This window comes from Myxine glutinosa, chromosome 1, assembly GCF_964187855.1.
Source record: "Myxine glutinosa chromosome 1, kmMyxGlut1.1, whole genome shotgun sequence".
In the NCBI taxonomy this organism is placed as follows: Eukaryota; Metazoa; Chordata; class Myxini; order Myxiniformes; family Myxinidae; genus Myxine; species Myxine glutinosa.
The window spans coordinates 444,510,674-444,532,256 of record NC_136261.1 but is presented as its reverse complement, the minus strand read 5'-3'; the positions used below and the strand labels follow the sequence as shown (position 1 = coordinate 444,532,256).

The window sequence follows — 21,583 nt, the reverse complement described above, 5'->3', positions numbered from 1 at the left end:
GTTTTCTGGGTCAAGGAATCCAATAAAGGCCTCAAAATAGTCCGCAGGGTTATAGAAAAGCAACAAACAAAGGTAATTGAAAACCATTGTCTTTATATTTGTGATATAACTGTATTACATAATACATGATATTGCAAGTCCTTTGAAGTTATAGGTATGGGTTTATAAAGCAAGAAAGCAGCCTTGTTAGTATCAGATGGAACTATAAGTCCTATACACAGGATCTACTTGGTCTATACCGTTCAGGAATATGCTTTTACACATCTTCATCACTGTCCTCAGTGTCATTTTCGCAAAGGTGTCGACGCAAATGCAAACATTAATTTTTGGATTCCTCATGCTCTGAATATTCCAAAAATGTATAGTTTTGCTAATCTACCAAAATTTTGAACGAAAAAACATAGTGAACCTGACTATTAGGTGGTTAAAATCAATAACAGATACTCTAAATGCCTAAGTATTAGCACAGGAGCACCTCAAGGATGTATGCTATCTCCTCTCATGTACTCTATGTATACAAATGACTGCATCTCCATTCAGGACTCTGTCAGAATGTTCAAGTTCGCAGATAACACGACAGTTGTGGGCCTCATCTCCTCTGGTGATGAATCAGCCCACCACGCCAAAATCTCCCTCATGGTAAACTGGTGTCACAACAACAATCTACAGCTGTCCATCACGAAAACCAAAGAGATGGTTGTGGACTTCAGGAGGGACGAGATGGAGATTTCGCCTCTGGTCATCAACGGCCAAGTGGTGGAGCAGGTATGCAACTTTAAGTTTCTCAGCACCACCATCTCCTCCTCTCTGAAGTGGGAGGATAACACCATCTCTATCGTAAAAAGGGCCCACCAGTGACTATTCTTTCTGAGGCAACTCAGGAAGTTCAGAGTGTCAAGGGAGGGCATACTCCAGTTTTATCACGCTGTCATTGAATCCACACTTACCTTCTCAATAACTGTTTGGTTCAGCAGTATCACAGCCCAGGAAAAAAAGGAGTTGGACAAAGTAATACGTATACCGCGTTCAAAATCATTGGAACTGACCTGCCCTATCTATCCTACATCCACGAGTCCCGAATGCATAAGGTTGGCTTGAATATCTTTAAGGATGGTTCTCATCCAACCAACCCCCTGTTCGAACTCCTACCCTCAGGGAAAAGACTCAGAGCCCTCCAGGTTCATGAACGGTACCCATGCTACTGCCATCCACATTCTGAATGCACAGTACCACTCCTATAACTATTAACTACTCATGAGCTTATAATGCATTTGGCACTTTAGCTACAGGCCATTTAAATGCTCTTATATGCATCTTATAATGTATACTATGAGCACTGCATGTTTGGATGTTTACCATACTTTATTCATGTGTGTTTTTTTTTGTTGTTGAACTTTTAGTGTATACAACGACCAATGAATGTTTGGAGGTTTACCATGCCCCATTCTTGTTTTTTTGTCTAAAAGAGCACACTACCTCAAATTCCTAAAAACTGTCAAGTTGATGTGGTAATAAAATATTGAATCTTGATATGCATGTATACCAGATCCGCAATGGGAATGCCTGGATCAGAAACGGCTCTTGAAGAACTCACATGCTGCGTCCTTGGTGATCTCTTGGAGAAGGGAACCGTTGCCAAGTTCGCGACGACCTCTATGGTGGTGGCAGCACATTGGATGAGGCTCTTCCAAAACTGGTGAATGGTTTTGCATGCCCTGTATAAATGTCGACTCCGCCTATTTGATCCAAAGACTGTTATATGCCCGAAGAGCACTACCATCTTGGGCTGGATCTAGTCTAATGGTACTATCCAGACCAGCACACATCGCGTGGCTACTCTCTCCATGTGCTCGGCTCCTGAGAAGGTCAAAGGAATGAGATCTTTTATTGGGGCATATAAGGTTCAGGCTCGTGTTATCCCTTGCTGTTCAACACTGCTATCCCCCTTGGATGATGATGTGGCCGGATGCCAAACACTGGACAGAGTTATGTGGACTGACAAGTTGCATGATGCCTTCCGCAGAGCCCAAGCCGCTCTTACTTCAACCCATACTGTTGTTCTTCCTCGTCCGAATGATCAGTTGTGGATTGTAACAGACGGTTCAGTAAAACAACATAGTATTGGATCGACTTTGTACGTAACACGCAGTGGAAGACCTCACCTGGTGGGTTTCTTTAGTGTGAAATTACGTGGACGCCAACCTACCTGGTTGCCTTGTGAGGTGGAGGCTCTTTCCATTACCACCTGGGTAAAACACTTCAGTCCCTTTATTATCCAGTCTAAGCATGACGCTTCCATCCTCACTGATAGCAAGCCGTGCGTACAAGCGTACGGGAAGCTGTGTCGTGGTGAGTTCTCTGCGAGCCCTCGTATATCCTCATTCCTGTCCACTGTCAGCCGGTATCAGGCAACTGTTCGTCACCTTGCAGTGTCCACCAACATTCCATCTGATTTTGCCATGCGCAATGCCCCGAACTGCACTGATACCACCTGTCAGATTTGTGCCTTCATTAGAAGCGAAGAGGAATCCACAGTCCTGCATATATCAGCTCAGGACATTATTTCCGGTCGTGCCAAACTGCTCTTCACCAACAGAGCCGCTTGGTTGGCAGTGCAGGTGTAGTGCACAGACTTAAGGTGGACTCATGCCCACCTCGTTCAGGGCACCCATCCATCAATGAAAGCCACCAACATCAAGGATGTCAAACGATACCTCCAGGTCGTTTTAGTGTCCAAAGATGGCCTAGTAGTAGTTGGTCATAACGAGCCCTTGTCCTCAGCACATGAGTGCATCATTGTCTTACATTAGGTACTCGATGGCCTACTAACAGCACGACACATTCAGTTGGATCACCCGAGTCATTATCATCTTAGTTCCGTCATTCACCGCTGTTTCTACGCTCTCGACTTGGATGTAGCAGTTGATCAGGTGACCTCCAAGTGCCATCAGTGAGCTGCTTTGTGCAACACACCCCACACCATCATCAAACAGTCCACTGGAGACCCTCCTGTTGCCACCAGTGAGCTGCATTGCGCAACACAACCCACACCATCATCAAATAGTCCACTGGAGACCTTCCTGGTGCAGTCGGTGTGTCCTTCGCAGCAGATTCGCAGCAGATGTAATCAAATGCAATCACCAGTTGATTCTTGTATTGTGAGAATGTACCTCCTATTACACTACATCATGTATCGTGGACAATGCAATGATCAACCCAGCACACTCCGTGATAACTTGGTCCGTTTTTGCAGAGAGCTCCGGCCATTGGATGGTGCATCTGCTGTCATCCGCACCGATCCGGCCTCCGGCTTCACACATTTGGTTCATGACGAGTTTCTTAAACATCATCGCATGTGCATTGAGATTGGTCGCATTAAAAATCCCAACAAGAATCCCGTCGCAGAGAAGGCAGTTCGTGAACTTGAGGGTGAACTTTCACTACAGGAGCCGATGGGAGGACCAGCAACCCCACCCACCCTTGCACTGGGCACTGCCAGTCTGAATTCACGAATTCGTGCCCGGGGCCTCTCAGCCCGTGAGATGTGGTGCCAGCGGGATCAGTTCACAAATCGACAAATCCCATTCTCTGACCTGCAAATCATAGAAACCCAACACCAGCTTTGTTCTTCAAACCACCCATTTAGTGAGAAGTCCAAGGCGCCCAAGGGGTCTGTCAGGCCCAACATGTTGGTGGAAGTTGGTGATTTAGTCTCTCTGTACTCTGACCGTAACAAGTCATGTGCAAGAAACCGCTACCTCGTTTCGGCCATCGATGGACCCTGCTGTAACATACGCAAGTTTTTAGGATCCCGATTGAGGAGTGCAGCGGATCGGGTCAAAAAAATCAGAATGCCACAAGATATCCAAGTACTGGGAAGATATGCTTGCACTTTCTCACAATGGGGTACATGGAGGTTCTCTGTTCACTGAAGACATTTGCCTCCAACCAACATCAAAACCACCAGACCCCCCATATATCCACTATGAGCTGTCTACACCTGCCGACAGTTCTGAATCCTTACCAATCCCTGTCAGCCAAGCACCGGATCACATCTCCGTTACACCCCCAAAGCTTAACACCCGTTAACCAGATCACTCCCAATCTGTTGAGGCCATCGGTGACACCAGTGTGGATCATCCAACAATGTCTCCAAGCGACTGTGCACCAAGATGCTCCAGCCGCCCACGATACCATCCCAAGTACTTGAATGATTATATTTTGGATGCGTAGGATCGTCATATGATGGTCATAATACTTGCCTAAGTATTGTAATGGGGCAGAGCAGTCACTGAGGTTGGAGGGGAGTCTACCCCTGTAATGGACTTACATAAACTGTACATGACTAATTGGTACATTTTTGAAGTGTTGACTGTATGTGAGATTGTAATTTGCCAAATGTTTTGCTTATTTATTTGTTATTTGTACTTTATCCCTGGTTTATAGTGGGTTTTGTTTTTCAATGTGTTACCTGTAAAGGGTTTTGTTCACCCTGTGTGCTCAATATATTGGTCCATAATATCCGTGACCTCCAACATTGTCGGTGATCATTACTCTTTATTGTACTCAGCCATCAATGTTAGTCGCCAGTTACTCTCACCTGTTTTCTACATGTATAACCTCGAGAACTGTCTTAAAGATACGAGTACAACAATGAAAGGATGTGGCGGGGAAAGAAGAGGTCACGTCACTATGTGTATTACACCCACGGGTGAGGGCTGGTACGGGGTTACCGGGCAGGCGTGTTTGGTCGTGTTGTCGAGTTTGGAGATTCCCTTTAACCAAAATGGCGATGAACAACGTGATGACGCAGCCTCGTAGAACGAAAGCGCGATCTCCCGCGCATTCGAGTCTCACAACAGGTCCCGTGGTTATTTTCATAACATCAGCTGAATTTTCAACTTGTTTTTCACCTTAAGTTAATTCTCTTGTGAAAGAATAAACGAATGAGGGAACATTCCGTGGAGGTTTAAACCCTTTTTTTTCCTTTTCTTTTTTTTTGGATACAAGATCAAGGCTCGTGAAAGAGCTAACATTAATCACACAGAAAGACAAACCGCCACATAAAACACATAACATGGGGAGCGGTAGACAAGATGGGGAGAGAGGGGGAAGGACACAAACACAACATTTGAGAGCAGGGACATCGAGAGATCTGTGGGAGGGAGAGGGCTTTGGGGGGGAGGCATGGGAAGGGGTGGGGGGGGGGGGTGGGAGAGGTATAAAACATATGGACACTGCCAGGACTTCCAGGAAAGAAGTTGGAATTTCAAACAAGGTGGATCTGGGGTGAATTAGCAGGGGTAGAAAAGATCAAGGTTTTGGATGGGGGAAGATAAGAGATGGTGGTGAACAGCTGTTTTAAAGCCCTGTAGGGAGGAGTGGGATTGAAGGGAGTGTGGGAGTTTGTTCCAGAGGCGGGATAAAAGAGGAATGAAATAGTGAAGGTGAGCAGAGATCAGAGATTTCGGGAGTTTAACCATCAGAGGGTTGCTGGCAGATCTTGTGCGACCTGTAGGAATATTTGGGGGACAAAGCACAGAGAGAGCTGGGGGAGCAAGGGCGGAGAGGAGTCGGTAGAAGACAGAAAGACCACCGACCTGCCTGCAGTGAGCGAGTGGAAGGCCCTCGGAGATAGCTTCATCACGGGAGATTCCAATGATTTTGAAAGCTTTGGTTTCAACAGCGTGAAGCCGAGCTATGTGTGACGCAGGAGCACCGGCCTGCGAGGAGAACATTATTCCATTGAGCTGCGGATGAAAGCCTTGTATGTGGTGAGGAGCTCAGGTGTTCCAAGGAAGGACTTCGCACGATGGAGGATGCCCAGTCGGCGACTGGCTTTGGAGGCCAGCTTGGAAATGTGGTTTTCCCAAGAAAGATCATGGCAGATAGTGAGACCCAAAAGCTTGAGTGACAGAACTTCTTGGAGAGGATTGTTGAGAAAGTAGATGGGAGGTTTGTCCAGTCGATCTTTTCGGAGAGACATAGTAAGAGTGTGAGATTTGGCAGGATTGAAAGACATGTTCCACTTGTTTAACCAGTCTGTGATTTTGTCCAGGTCTTCAGAGAGTGAGGAGGCTGCAGACTGCCGATCTGAGGGAAGAGGAATGGAGCGGCAAAGAGTGGAGTCATCAGCAAAGAGATAGAGAGGATTTTCCAGAGAGTCGGAGAGATCATTGATAAAGACCAGAAAAAGCACAGGGCCCAGTACACTGCCTTGGGGAACTCCAGCCAGAACATGAAGGGGAGATGAGAGAAATCCATTCAGCGCCACACGTTGACTATGACCAGAGAGGAAGTCCGCAAGCCATGCATGGAGATTTCCATGGATACCATAGGAGGAGAGTTTGGTGAGCAGAGCTGCGTGCCAGACCGTATCGAAGGCACGTGATATAACAAGGGAGAGAGCTCTGATTTCCTGTTTGGCATTGAGGACCTCCATCCATTGTGGAGACAGTAGAAGCAGCATGTCCAGAGTAGAATGACCTGGTCTGAATCCAAATTGATGAGCAGAGACCAAGCGATTGGAGAAGAGGAAGGATTTGATATCCGAAGCAATGATGCATTCCATGACTTTGCTGATAATTTGGAGCAGGCTGATTGGTCTGTAGTTGCAAGGATCTGTTTTTGCACCTTTTTGTGTAAAGCGGTGATGTTTGCTGATTTCCAGGATGCTGGCAGATGACCTTGAGCAAAAGAGAGGGTGAAAAGAACAGAGATAGGGTGAGATAGAGCGGCAGAGCAGAATTTTAGGACCCGTGGGCTGATGCCGTCTGGTCCAGTTGCAGAATCAGAGTCGAGGTTTGACAAAAACTCCTCCACCTTGTCAGGAGAGAAGGACACAGATTCCAGGAGCAGTTAGGTTCGACTGGGTAAGGTGGGAACAGAGAGAGATGGGTTTGGGACACAAGATTTTGAGGCAAACACAGAGTTGAGGCATTTGGCTTTGTCACGTGTGGTGTCAACTGTGTAGCCATTTGAGGTAAGGGAGGGGATGGAGGGGGAACAAACACCAGAAACGTATTTGACCAGATGCCACCAGGATTTGGAGGAAGGAGGGAGACAGGTTTGAGAGTTCATTCTTGAGTGTGGAGAGATAGTGCTTCCTGGCACTCCTGAGGGTAGACACACACTTGTTCCGAGCTTGGTGGAAGGAACTGAGATTACCTTCAGTTGGATTTGCCTTCCAAGAGGCAAGGGCAAGTTGTTTCATGGCAACTGCCTCACCACAAGATTCAGTGTACCATGGACGGGAGGAAGGGTAAGACAACTGAAGACTAGATGGGATAAATCTGTGCATGAGAGAGAGCAGTTTGCTTTGGAAGAATTCCCAGGAAGAATTGATGTCAGAGGCAGTGGAGATGGGAGACAAGTCCAGATGATTGATGGCTGCATGAAGACCGTGCCCGTCGGCCTGAGTGAAATGCTAGACTCGCCGACGCTGAGGAGGCTCTCTGAGAATGGCCAGAGAGATGTCCACTTTATCAAGCACATGATCAGGAGAACCGATTGGAGTAGAAGAAGAGCAGCAGACATTAGCAGGGAAGTTTGTCATAACCAAGTCCAGAAGAGAAGATACACCATTGGCTGAGATCCGGGTAGGAAATTGACAAATTGTGTCAATCCCAGTGAGTTGCAGAAGTCATTTGCTGAGGTGCCATGGCTGGTGAGAGATGAGCCTACACACAGCCAGCTGGCACGATGACAGTTGAAGTCGCCACATATGAGGAAGAGAGAGTTGGGATGAGTGGATAGAAGTTGGTCCATGTTGTCAGACAGTGAAATGTAAATGGAGTCATCACTGTTTGGAGGACGGTACAGAACACATATGAACAAGAGGTGGGAGCGGAGAGGAAGCCGTAGCCAGAGGTATTCCTGGGGGTGAGGTGGAGAGAGTGCAGTGCAGGGCGAGTGAGGAAGAGAGTTTTTGATAAAGATAGCCAGCCCACCACCAGGACGAGGCTCAGGTCTATCATACCGGAGGAGGGAGTAACCAGGAAGAGATATTAAGGAATCAGAGACATCTTGAAGGAGGAAAGTTACTGTTCAGCAGATCAAGACTGGATTGTCAGAAGCAACCTGTATGGAGAGATCAGTCAGGTTTGAACGAAGGCCCCGGATGTTTGAGGTCCATACCGTCAATGAAGAGAGGGGGGGAGCATCGGGTGTAGGACAGGGGAGGGGAAGGGTAGGGTCAGATGAAGGATGAGAGGGGGAGGTAGGGAGAGCAGTTGATAGTGTGTCAGAAATTACAGAAGTTACAAGAAAGGGAAGGATGAGGAGGACGAAAGGTTTGATGGTGAAGGGATGAGGCACAGACGCACAGTGAGGGGTTGTTTGAGGGGGGGGGGCAGAGGAAAGTAGAAGGTTGGGGGAGGTGGAGGTATTAGATAGCAGGGAGACGAAGTGGGGAGGAGGCAGCTTTGAGGAGGAGGGGGGTGGAGGGAGAATTGGAGAGGAATGGTATGGGGGGAGATTTGAATGGGAGGGGTTGGGGGGGATTTGGGGGGGATGATAACGTTTATTTTATGTGATGATAACGTTTATTTTGAACCCGTTATCTCTGATTATCCCGTTTAATAAGCAAACTCATTCTCATCTCGTTATCATTTATCAAAACAAACATCATTCCCGAATCACGAGCCATGGATTTCTCCGATCGATGGTCAAGTTCAGAAAGTTCAATTTGAACCTGAACTGAACTCATTCTGGAGAACGATTTTCAAAATGTGTTTCAGGTTCAAACCTGGACAGCTGGGTTCGAATCCCGACCCAGGTATAAACTGCCGTACAGGTGTTTCGCAGGCAGGTGATTCATCAATGTGTTCATCTTCGTCCTTCGGGATGGACGTGAAACCGGACGTCCTGTGTGCTAGCATTAGTTGGTGAACGTTAAAGAATCCACGGTCTGCTTCGCGAAGAGAAGGCAAGCTATTGCCGGCATCCTGAACAAATTACACATTCCTGCTGAAACCCACGAGGCTCTCCTGTAAATAAGGTAAAGGGACGACGAGCTTTTGATAGATTATCGGGAATACGTGACACCAGAATAGTTCCACTGACGTATTACGTCATCGTACAAAAACCCACGTGATAAAACGTCATGACGACATGGAGTATTCAGGTGTGATTGAAAACCCATTCCACACCAGGTAACCCGGTTTATAACGCGTGTCCCATCATTTCTGAGTCGATTCCTCGAGCGAAGTGAAACAGGTTCAAAGTCCTTTGTTGGATACCTGGTTTAAACGTGTACACTGGACAATGGCTGAAGTGTAACCTGGAGTCCCGATTCCCTGTCCTTGTACAATTCCATCACGTTCGATCGAACGAACTCGATAACAATCGGTGCACCTGATCTTGTCTCCCAGGAGGAATGTCTTGGGGGTTGCCGGTGGATTGTGTCGTCATAATGTGCTGTAACGTCACAGACAGGTGTTTCAACAGTTCGTTTCACGACTCGATAACAATCGGTAGACGTGATCTTGTCTCCCAGGTGGAATGTCTTGGGGGTTGTCGGTGCAATGTTTAGCTCATTACAATTTACCTGGACCTTGATACAGTATTCTCTCGTTTATGAAGAACAGTTGGTGAACTGTTCACCACCATCAGCTGCTGTTCACCACAATTAAAACAGCTGTTCACCACCATCTCTTATCTTTCCCCATCCAAAACCTTGATCTTTTCTACCCCCACTAATTTTCACCCAAGATACTATTTTTTTTAATTCCAACTTCTTTCCTGGAAGTCCATGCAGTGTCCATATGTTTTATACCTCTCTCACCTCCCCCCAAGCCCTCTCCCTCCCATAGACCTCTCGATGTCCTTGCTCTCAAATGTTGTTTTTGTGTCCTTCCCCCTCTCTCCCCATCTTGTCTACCGCTCCCTTTATTTTGTGTTTTGTGTGTCGGTTTGACTTTTTGTGTGATTAATGTTAGCTCTTTCACGAGCCTCGATCTTGTATCCAAAAAAAACAAAAAACAACCGTTCGATTTGAACACCTGGAAGCACCTGTACCGGTAAGAAAAGGGGATTTGTGTGAGGGAGAGCAATGGGAATGTCATTTACTTCACTTGGACATTTACCCTCATGGCTAAAATGATCCTTCTTTACCGACGATCTTGAACATGTCCGGGTTCGAATCCAGACCCAGGTATAAACTGCCGATAACCAGGTGTTCACGGTGTGGGAATAATTTGCGTTCTAAAACAAATTGCGAGTAATTGCGAAACACGTAAACAAAACCGAATACCTGTATCAATTAATATGAATGTTTAATTGTCCTGGAGAGATGATTTTACCTTCAAGTGAAATTACCTTCAGCACAAGAACTCCATGTTTTTATTAACCAACAAGTACAAAAAGTTTTAATTAAAACAAAAGCCGCGTCGATGTTACACAATGCCTAGATGCAGCTGTGCCTATAACGTCGATGTTATAGGCACAGGACATTCCTATTGATTCGATTACTTGATGTTATTTTTGTATAAAGTGAAAATATATCTCGGCAATTTCCCGTGTGTGGCGACGAATTTTTAATATATCTCGGCATTTTCCCGTCTGTTATTTCAGGCGGTGTATGACTGACCATGCCGCGATTTAAAAAATATATATCTCTGCAATTTCCCGTATGTGGCGACGAATTTTTAATATATCTCGGCATTTTCCCGTCTGTTATTTCAGGCGGTGTATGACTGACCATGCCGCGATTTAAAAAATATATATCTCTGCAATTTCCCGTGTGTGGCGACGAATTTTTAATATATCTCGGCATTTTCCCGTCTGTTATTTCAGGCGGTGTATGACTGACCATACCGCGATTTAAAAAATATATATCTCTGCAATTTCCCGTATGTGGCGACACGTGAACGAAGCTATGCTCCTCTCTCCACATTATTGTGACGACGTATATATTAAATATTTAATCGTGACGATTGTCATCAATTGGACGAATTTTTAATATATCTTGGCATTTTCCCGTCTGTTATTTCGGGCGGTGTATGACTGACCATGCCGCGATTTAAAAAATATATATCTCAATGGACTTGAAGTTACAGGCCTTTGAGAATTCATTTCGTTCTATAAAGGGCAACTTTCATCGGATTTTCTTCCCGTTTTTTTTCAACCGAGTCTAAAACTATGTTAGCGACTGTGAAAAATGAAATGATATATCGAATTTGATTTGAAATAAAACTGTGTGAGAGAGGAAGACACCACGGGCCTACAATACAGGCCTCAAAGCTATGCGAGTTAATAAAATGGTGGATATTTGTTTATATGAAGCCTCTCCCACAATGGGTGGAGCTATGGTTCCCAGAATGGGTGGAGCTTTGAGGTTTTGTCTTCTCTGCAAGAACAAGAACAAGAAGAACAACAACAACAACAGCAGAGGGCACTCTATTAGCAGCGTCTGCGACGCGGCTAAAAATACCTGTTCAGAGATTGTACCAAAGAAGGTATTTTATCTCTCCCAAGGGAATGTGCTCATTCTGGGATATGATTACCTGGACTCCGCTTAGACCATTAATCGAATTCCTTATCCTAAAAATCTGAAATTGCATGCACATGATCTCTGACATATTTGTGTTGAAATATTAAATTTACGACATCATTGGTCACATCGTTTGGCAGCCATATTGGATTGAAGGGAAATATTAAATAATTATATCTCTGAAACTACTTACCCTATCAATGCGAAATTTTACAAACATCATCTAACACCACCGTTGCATATAGTTTGAAAATGATGTCATTATAGATCATGTGGTTTGGCAGCCATCTTGGATAGAAAAACGAACCTTATCCGATTAACACGAAACTTCACAAAAGTGATGGGTTACCCATACATATAGTGTACATTTTTGAGGTCATATGTCATGTGGTGCATTAGCCATATTAGCTTGAAATCCGATATTTAAAAAAAATCCGGTTTTTAATTATAAATAAATTTATTTGTAAATTAAATTAAAAATTTAATCATAAGTTTTTCAATTAAATTATATAAATTATATAAATATTAAAATATATATATTTATTTTAAAAACATGGTGGAGGAGGGATGCAAGAGATCGCCTTAATCTCCTCTTCGGGCGGGGGAGGGGGAGAGGATGCTGGAGATCGCGTGTTGGGCAGAGGGGGAGGGGGAGGGACATGCTGATGTTACAATGCTCTCTATTCAACATGCGATGTTTGTACAAATTGCTGTTCTCACCTCTAATCCTTCCCAGGGAAACTCTCATTTCTTGCACTGTATTTATGTATTATTTATTGCAAATAATCCATCGGACATATAATCCATAACTGTATTTGTTGTAATCCTCCGTGTTGTTTATTTTTGCTCGGAGAATACCCTAATTATGTTAAAAAGTGACATTCCAAACTTTTACCCAAAAATGCACCAAACATTCACATTTCTCAGAAATCCGTCCAGTCTATGGTTCTGTTCCTTTGAATCTGAAGGTCGCCAAAGTTATTCCTGTTTTCAAAAGTAACAATCGTCACGTTGTTCACAATTACAGATCCATATCTGTTCTTTCGTGTTTTTCTAAATTTTGGAGAGACTTGTTTATAACTGTGTAAGCAAATTTCTCTCGAAATCTAATATTATTTTTGATCTCCAGTTTGGTTTTCGTAGTAAACACTCCACAGATTCGGCTTTTATTCATATGACAGATTCCATCTCTAATTCCCTCTCGGACAGATTGTACGTCCCTGGTGTTTTCATTGATTTGTCCAAAGCCTTTGATGCGATTGACCACAATATCCTTCTTTCCAAACATGATTTTTATGGTGTTACAGGTTGTGTCTTGAATGCTTTAAAGACAATCTTATTGTAATAGAGCAACAATTTACAGTTGTAAAAATCTCTAATTCGTCATTGAGACATATCAGCCACGGAGTTCCTCAAGGATCTATACTTGGGCCTCTTCTTTACCTCCGCCACCAAAGGTTGATGGAGGTTATGTTTTCACACCTGTCTGTCTGTTCGTCTGTCCGTTTCTGAACAAGATAACTCAAAAAGTTGTGGACGGATTCGGACAAAATTTGGCAGAGATGTAGCGTATGTGACGAGGACGAAATGATTCGATTTTGGTGAAGATCCAGATCCGGATCCGGCTAGTAGAATTTTTAAAGTGATTCTTCACCATTGGGAGATTGGGACAATAACGATACAAAGCAGGATATCTCAAAAAGTTGTGAACGGATGATTTTGATGAAATGTAAATTCCGTATTGTGATTTTCTGGTCTACTCTGGGATACAAAACGTAAACTGTTCACCTGGCAGAGGTATGCTCTCTACTGAGTGCCGTTCTAGTTTCTTTTTATATGTTCATGACCTACATACTTGTTCTTCTTCATTATCGTTTTTCCTTTTTTGCTGATGATACAACGATCATCCATTGCAATCCTTCTCATGACTCTTTGATCGACATTCTCAATAATGAACTCATTAAAGTTTCTTTCTGGTTTAAATCAAACAAACTCTCTATAAATCCCAATAAAACCAAGTGTATGTTTTTAGGAAATCCACCAAACCTCTGTCTGATACTATTTCCTCTTTCTATATGGACAATGAACCCATTACTTTTGTTCATTCGACGAAATTTCCCGGTGTTCTCCTGGATGACAAACTTTGCTGTCGAATCATATTTTATCGATTGCTCAGATTATTTCTCGAAACACGAACTTTCTGTGTAAACTTCGAACCTTCCTTCCTCCTTATATTTTATTGTCCCTCGATAATACCTGAATCCTCCGTCACCTGAACTATTGTAACATTGTCTGGGCACGCTCCAGTTACAATCAGCTGCACTCACTCTCAGTTATTCAAAATCGCGCTATATCGATCTGCACCTTCTCTCACCCACGTGACCAAACTGCACCTCTTATGACCAAACTCAACACATTCACACTTTGTCACATTCATAAATTACATACAGGGATATTCATGTATAAACAAATTAACAAACTTCTTCCACAATTTTTTTCATCTTACTTTACAGTTGTCCATGATATCCACGTGATATCCACTCCCATTTCACGAGAGATCACAACATAACTTATTCCCACCTTTTACCCGCACATCTTACTCCATGAATACTCCGCGTTATTTTGTGCCACGTGTTTGGAATATAATTGATGGAGCAGTGAAGGCCCCAGCCGTCTGTGAGTCGGTTTCACTCTTCCTTCAAACAAACTTTGATCTTGTATTATTATTTGTTTCCTTTCTACTCGTTCATTTATTATTCAATTTTGCAAGTCTTGTGTTATTGTTATTTCATTCTTTTTTATTTATTTATTCTTGTTATTGTTAATCATTGTATTTTTCACGATTTTCCCTTCATTTTTACCATTCGGTATCCTAATCTAATTTATCGTTTATCATTTATATTGTTAGTCCATCGTCATATCGATACAAGCCTTGGCGTCTGAACATGCCTCCATATTTGCTTCCCTTATACATTATGTTGATTATATCCCAATTAGTTTTTTAAATTCCGAAGTATTACTTCTGAGAACGATCTTCAAAATGTGTTTCAGGTTCAAACCTGGACGGCTGGGTTCGAATCCAGACCCAGGTATAAACTGCCATGCAGGTGTTTCGCAGGCAGGTGATTCATTAATGTGTTCATCTTCGTTCCACGGATGGTCGTAAAGCCGGACGTCCTCTGTGCTGGCATTAATTGGTGAACGTTAAATATCCCACGGTGTCCTTCACGAAGAGCAAGTAACCCACCTGGAGTGTCATTGATAGATCTCGCCTTGACGGCACCACCTGTTTGTTCACGGTTTTGTCTCCCGATAGGTACCAGGTAAGTATGATTTGTTCATCACAGGACATGATGCGACACCTTCTCAGGATTCCGTCCACGCGTGATGTCGAGACCTTTAACTTTGTGACGTCACCATGATTGTTGTTGAATCGTTATTTTATCTCTCGATTGTTACGTCATCACAATAATCTTTTGTATGCGATTCGTTCGCACAGGTGACATGAAAATACCATCAGGTGTACATCCTGACGTGAACAGAGAATTCTCCTCCGGTAAGTTTGTTGTGAATCGGACAGTTTTGTTTAATTTACTATTTTAATTTATTTAAGCGAACAGTTTGTTATCTTGTCGAACAGTTTGTTATCTTGTCGAACAGTTTGTTATCTTGTCGAACAGCTCGTTATCTTGTCGAACAGTTTGGTATCTTGTCGAACAGCTCGTTATCTTGTCGAACAGTTTGGTATCTTGGCGAACAGTTTGTTATCTTGTCGAACAGCTCGTTATGTTGTCGAACAGTTTGTTATCTTGTCGAACAGTTTGTTATCTTGTCGAACAGATTGTTATCTTGTCGGACAGTTTGTTATCTTGTCGAACAGTTTGTTATTTTGTCGAACAGTTTGTTATCTTGTCGAACAGTTTGTTATCTTGTCGAAAAGTTTGTTATCTTGTCGATCAGTTTGTTATCTTGTCGAACAGTAAGGTATCATTCTAATACAAGTTTAATGAATCACTGGGATGAATGTCTAATGTTTGTCCATTTCATATATTTTCAGGTAACCTATTGAGGACGTGACATCATGGATGATGTACGAACGAGGAAACGTTACATCACATGTCAGAGGTTACCCGTGAGACGTTACAAAAAGTTACCCTTAAAGGGATCCCAGCACTCTCCTGTGCAGTGGAGAACAGAACTGATGATGCAGAATTTTGTGAGAAGAATGGAACGAAGAAGAAGAGCAATTTGTTGAGAAGGTACCTGCATGTCATGTCACATGTGGAAATTATGAAAAAGTGAAATCATCACGTGTGTCCAACACATGTGACAAAAATGCAGCAACGAACTCTGGGATCATCAGGTGTAGATCCACCTTGGGTCATCCGGTACTAAATCCATAGACCAGAGAAATAAGTGCTTCGTTTGTGTGAAGGAGCGAGATCACACAGGTGAGCATCAACGACGACCTGTGAGTACGAAGGATAATTAATCGACAAAATGTGATATGGGAGCAAGAAAAGGTACTCAGTGATGATGATATGGTACACCGTATCCAGGTAAATGGTAACAATTGTGCTGACGTCATTGATAATGAGTTCAGGTTCCAAAGTCCTGTTTGTGTCCAAATATGACAGTCTCACCTGCAGATGAAACACCTGTGATCCAGTACATGATGATACTCTGCAGTAGTTCACCTCTTACAAAGATGATAACTTATCTGAAGATCCGAACAGAATTATCTTTGTGAGTTCACTTCACCACAAATACAGGTGCTTGTTGTCCGTACCTGGTATAGTGAATAACACTTTATACAGGTGCTCCATTCACTAAAAGGAATGAAGAATACGACGCAGACCGCAGATCAAAGGTCATGATAGAACCACAAAAAGGTAAATCTTCTATAATTTGTTCATCAGATATGTCAACAGGTTATCTTCTATCAAAGGTTACCTGCCTAAATAAAAGTGCAGAGGAGTGTGGTGACGAATCCACACCACAGGTGCTCATCCTGAAAAGAACGTTATCTTCCACCATTCTGCTAAATCATTCCGGAATGATGTGAAGGACACCTCTGAGAAACCGAGAAGAAGAAGATTCCAGAAGGTGATCCATCGCTGTTTATTCATCGCTTTGATTCTGCACCTGAATGTGTACCTGTGTCATTCCACAATCACGTGACCTGGATGGTGAATGATGCAACTCCAGAGATGAATGAGTCAGACTTAAAGTGGAACCGAATGACAGAAATCGGGAAGAAGGGCTCAATATGGATGGAGATATTTGTGCACCTGCAGCAGGTATCCCACTAGCATTTCACACATTAAAACAAACCAGGAGTAAAGAAGAAGTTAAAATGTTGAACCGTTTTATCAATATCATCAGGTATCAAATAGCCAGAGATGTATCGCTTCCATGTCATGGACTAGTGAGGAGGACTAGGGGACCAGGAACAAGGTGAGCTCTTGGTTCCCACAAACCTCGAATGAACGAATATGAATGATCGTTTTGAGGCCATTTAGCGTTGGTCATAAGCTTGATCAATGATCATTAGCCTTGCGGGCCCCATGACCTCATGGTTCCCTGTTTGAGGCAGTTTTTATGGCCGGATGCCCTTCCTGACACCAACCATTAGTCACGCTCTTACGATGCGCAGGGATACGGTGTACCTGTTGCAAACCAGTGTACACACCGTGATCATTCATCCCAGCAAGCATGGTACTCAATTTGCACGACCTCGGAAGGTATGAACAGGCTGAGTCAACCCCCCTGGTATTAATTCAGCGATCGACCGGGATTCGAACCCAGGATCCTAGGATCCCAAGCCGGCTCCCTAACAGCTAAGCCAACACCAGGCTTAATTCCCACAAACCTTAAAGTTGGAAAATTCACTCAAAGTGCCATTGCTAACCTGGACTTCCATGAACACACGGGAAGGTACAACAACGCGTAGCACCGCCCACAACATCTACCAACATTCAGGTAACGATGATGAGGTGTTGAAAGCTTTTACATCAGGACCATGAACCAAGACACCTGGAGAGCTCCATGGGCAGGAATTCAGCTCTTCCAGACTAAGGTGAGTGGTCCAACCTGGAGAGATCGACAGCAAAGTCGTTCCTTGTGCGGCCAGAAAGTTGTACAAGAACCAAGAGATACCAATGTGTCTTGTGTACATCAACATGGTCCCCGTTCTAAAAAGGTGTGTGGAAGGTGAAAGAGCTGGCAGGTGGGAACAGCACCTTGAGGAATAAACTTGCTGCCATACCTGATATCTACTGGACACAGTAAACACGTGCCAGGTATCCATAATACCTGATGGTGATGAAGAAGCATCTATCACCAGATACAGGTACATAATTCCAACAGGTAAATTTCACTGTGAGTGAAACTAGCGAAATGTTCAATGGTGTTTGGACTGACGAGGCTTCAGAACAGAACCAGGTATGGTGTTTAATCATGGATTCTTCTTCTTCTTCTTTTGAATGTGACACAAGGTGTCGGGGTCGCGTCATTGACTGGGTGCAGTGACCTGTGACGTTGATGACCAATGACCTGTGTAGGTTACAGTGGATTTGTTCTGTAATTTGTTCAGGATGCCGGCGATAGCTCACCTACTATTCACGAAGGATACCGTGGGATCTTTAACGTTCAACAACTAATATCGTTAGACGGGATTACCGTTTAATGTTCATCACAGGGACGCTACTCGCCTTGATGGATCATCCTACCTGTGAAACACCGTGATGAGCCCCGACCGCGCATTGATGGATCATCCTACCTGTGAAACACCGGGATGAGCCCCTACCGCACATTGATGGATCATCCTACCTGTGAAACACTGTGATGAGCCCCGACCGCGCATTGATGGATCATACTACCTGTGAAACACCGGGATGAGCCCCATATCACGCATTGATGGATCATCTTACCTGTGAAACACCATGATGAGCCCCATACCACGCATTGATGGATCATCCTACCTGTGAAAAACCGGGATGAGCCCCATATCGCGCATTCATGGATCATCCTACCTGTGAAACACGGTGTTGAGCCCCTACCGTGCATTGATAGATCATCCTACCTGTGAAACACCATGATGATCCCCATACCGCGCATTGATGGACCAATGGATCATGCTACCTGTGAAACACCGTGATGAGCCCCGACCGCGCATTGTTGGATCATCCTACCTGTGAAACACCGGGATGAGCCCCATAGCGCGAATTGAATATTGATGGATCGTCCTACCTGTGAAACACCAGGATGAGCCCCATAACACGCATTGATGGATCATCCTACCTGTGAAACACCGGGATGAGCCCCTACCGCGCATTGATGGATCATCCTACCTGTGAAACACCGGGATGAGCCCCTACCGCGCATTGATGGACCATCCTACCTGTGAAACACCGGGATGAGCCCCCTACCATGCATCGATGGATCATCCTACCTGTGAAACACTGGGATGAGACCCTACCGCACATTGATGGATCATCCTACCTGTGAAACACCGGGATGAGCCCCTACCACGCATTGATGGATCATCCTACCTGTGAAACACCGGGATGAGCCCCGACCACGCAGTGCTGGATCATCCTACCTGTGAAACACCGGGATGAGCCCCGACCACGCAGTGCTGGATCATCCTACCTGTAAAACACCGGGATGAGCCCCATACCGTGCATTGATGGATCATCTTACCTGTGAAACACCATGATAAGCCCCATACCACGCATTGATGGATCATCCAACCTGAGAAACACTGGGATGAGCCCCATATCGCACATTCATGGATCATCCTACCTGTGAAACACCAGGATGAGCCCCATACCGCGCATTGATGGATCATCCTGCCTGAGAAACACCTGGATGAGCCCCCGACCATGCATTGATGGATCATCCTACCTGTGAAACACCATGATGAGCCCCATACCGTGCATTGATGGATCAATGGAACATCCTACCTGTGAAACACCATGATGAGCCCCATACCACGCATTGATGGATCATCCTACCTGTGAAACACCCTTGTTTACAATACCACTGCGCATTGTTTTGATATTGTGACGTCACAAAACACTTTTCATAAATGTTTTATCGCAGGTTTTTCACTCACGATACAAACGTAATACCTGGGAAGATTCGTCATACAGGTTGTAATATCAACATTCAATGGGGTCGACGTGTAAAATTAAGAAGAAGTGAATTAGTGAATGTTTAACATGAAGGTGTTTACCTGTTCTTTGTTTAAATATCCAGGTACAGCGAGATCGAAGTCCCCACAACCAAAAATTGCCGGGTCGAGTTTCCCCCAATTGGGGAAATTGGAGGGTGAACCCCAACCTGCCCCTCCCGGAGTGCAATGTCGCCCTGAGGGCAGCACCTGTATGATCACGGTTTACCTCCCACCAGGTGAATATGAATTGTTTATCACAGTACTTGATGCGACGCCTTCTCTGGAATTTGCATTCACCTGATGACGCTAAATTAACTTAGTGACGTCACTGCACTGGTTATTAAATTATTTTATCTCTGTGTTTTGATTGGATGGAAGAGATTTCCACGAAGATTAAGATTAAAACCTCTGTGGGAAACAATGAGAACCTGACGTTTCAGGTGTGAACCCTTCATCGGACCAAACGAGACAGTAACACCCAAAAGGTCACCTGGCCATTTTTCCAACGGTGTGATTCACGATACATGATGAACGTTCTGTTAATTCCATCCAGGGTTCCACATTCTACCTGTGATCCGATCCAAACCCACCGTCACCTTCACGATAAACGCCGGTGTTCCATTCCAGGTAAACACAAAGGGTTTCATCTACCTGGAGGGACTTTGTTCAGTCAAACATTCCATTCAATCACACGTTTGAAGAAGAAGAATCCGTATTGTATCGTGAGGCGAATGAAGCGTTCGGGTTAAAGTTCATTTCACATTAAATAAGATAAACAACGACCTTATTAAATTATATAAACTTTATTATAATATAAACATTAATCAGTAATCACATCGTCATGAACAGGTAAATCACATCGTCATGAACAGGTAAATGATTTGATTGATTTGAACCCAAAATAACCGGATCAGTTCGTGATGAAATTTTATTTCACCAAATGTACAAAATGAACGGAATCTCTACCATCCCAAACCCGAATAGCGGGTTTAACGGGGTCCATGAAGTTCCCCCTGAACACGTGCAGGACCCGCGAGTCCCCGAAACACGTCAACTCTCCCGCCTCGCAATCCAAGAAGAACCCAAACCGTTCATGATCCCCCGGCACGGACAGGGAGGTTCGTTGTTTGTTGTGATGTGCGGATAATTCGTTGTTACATTTATCTAAACACCAAGACTCGGGAATCTCTCCCAACCCGCTCTCTGCCCCTTTTCTCCCCATGGAGTTTAAACAGATTCCGATTCTGCACAAACAACTCGACCTCACATCGACCTCCCAGTAATGACGACCTGAGGAGAAACAATCACAGGAAACAACTTGTGGACAAACATCAAACCGATCAGGATGTTTCCGGTACTGATTCCCGGTCCTGGTTAGAGTCGCCGTCCTGAGATCCCCGGAGATCGTGATCTGTCGATGTGCAGAGTTTGGGTCCAGCCTCGGGCTCCGTCCATCTGCGGACACGACACGGGGTCACGGACATTGTTAGACAAACGGACAAAAACAAACACATTAATCTCTATCACAAAAAATCTTTTATTACAACAATTGTTTTTATTTATTTATGCACATTCTGATGTTACCCTCTCCGCCCCCCCTCCCCCATGCCCCCGCGTGATGTTGTGGGCACATTCTGATGTTACCCTCTCCCCCCCCCCATGCCCTCACGTGATACTGTGGGCACATTCTGATGTTACCCTCTCCCCCCCCCCCACCATGCCACCACGTGATTCCGTGGGCACATTGCCGATGTTACCCTCTCCCCCCACCCCCCTCCCATGCCCCGACGTGATGCTGTGGGCACATTATCGATGTTACCCCCCCCCCCCACCACCATGCCCCCACGTGATGCCGTGGACACATTACCGATGCTACCCTCGCCCCTTCATAAGTTGTATTTGTACCCTGAGTG

The 21,583-nt window shown here is 44.5% G+C and overlaps 1 protein-coding gene across 5 annotated transcripts in view; it reads right to left on the bottom strand.

The window, feature by feature from the left end:
* LOC137418418 (E3 ubiquitin/ISG15 ligase TRIM25-like) overlaps window positions 1–21,583 on the bottom strand; it is a 189,338-nt gene that overhangs the window by 115,985 nt on the left and 51,770 nt on the right. For 2 of the 5 annotated variants that reach the window (XM_078770818.1, XM_078770817.1), the window contains one exon: window positions 20,455–21,125. The exons of the other annotated variants lie outside the window; for them this stretch is intronic. In XM_078770818.1, coding sequence (XP_078626944.1) covers window positions 20,599–21,125 — 527 coding nt within the window. In that variant the 3' untranslated portion in view covers window positions 20,455–20,598. Of the gene's footprint in view, window positions 1–20,454; window positions 21,126–21,583 lie in introns of those variants that run through there. 5 annotated transcript variants of the gene reach the window in all.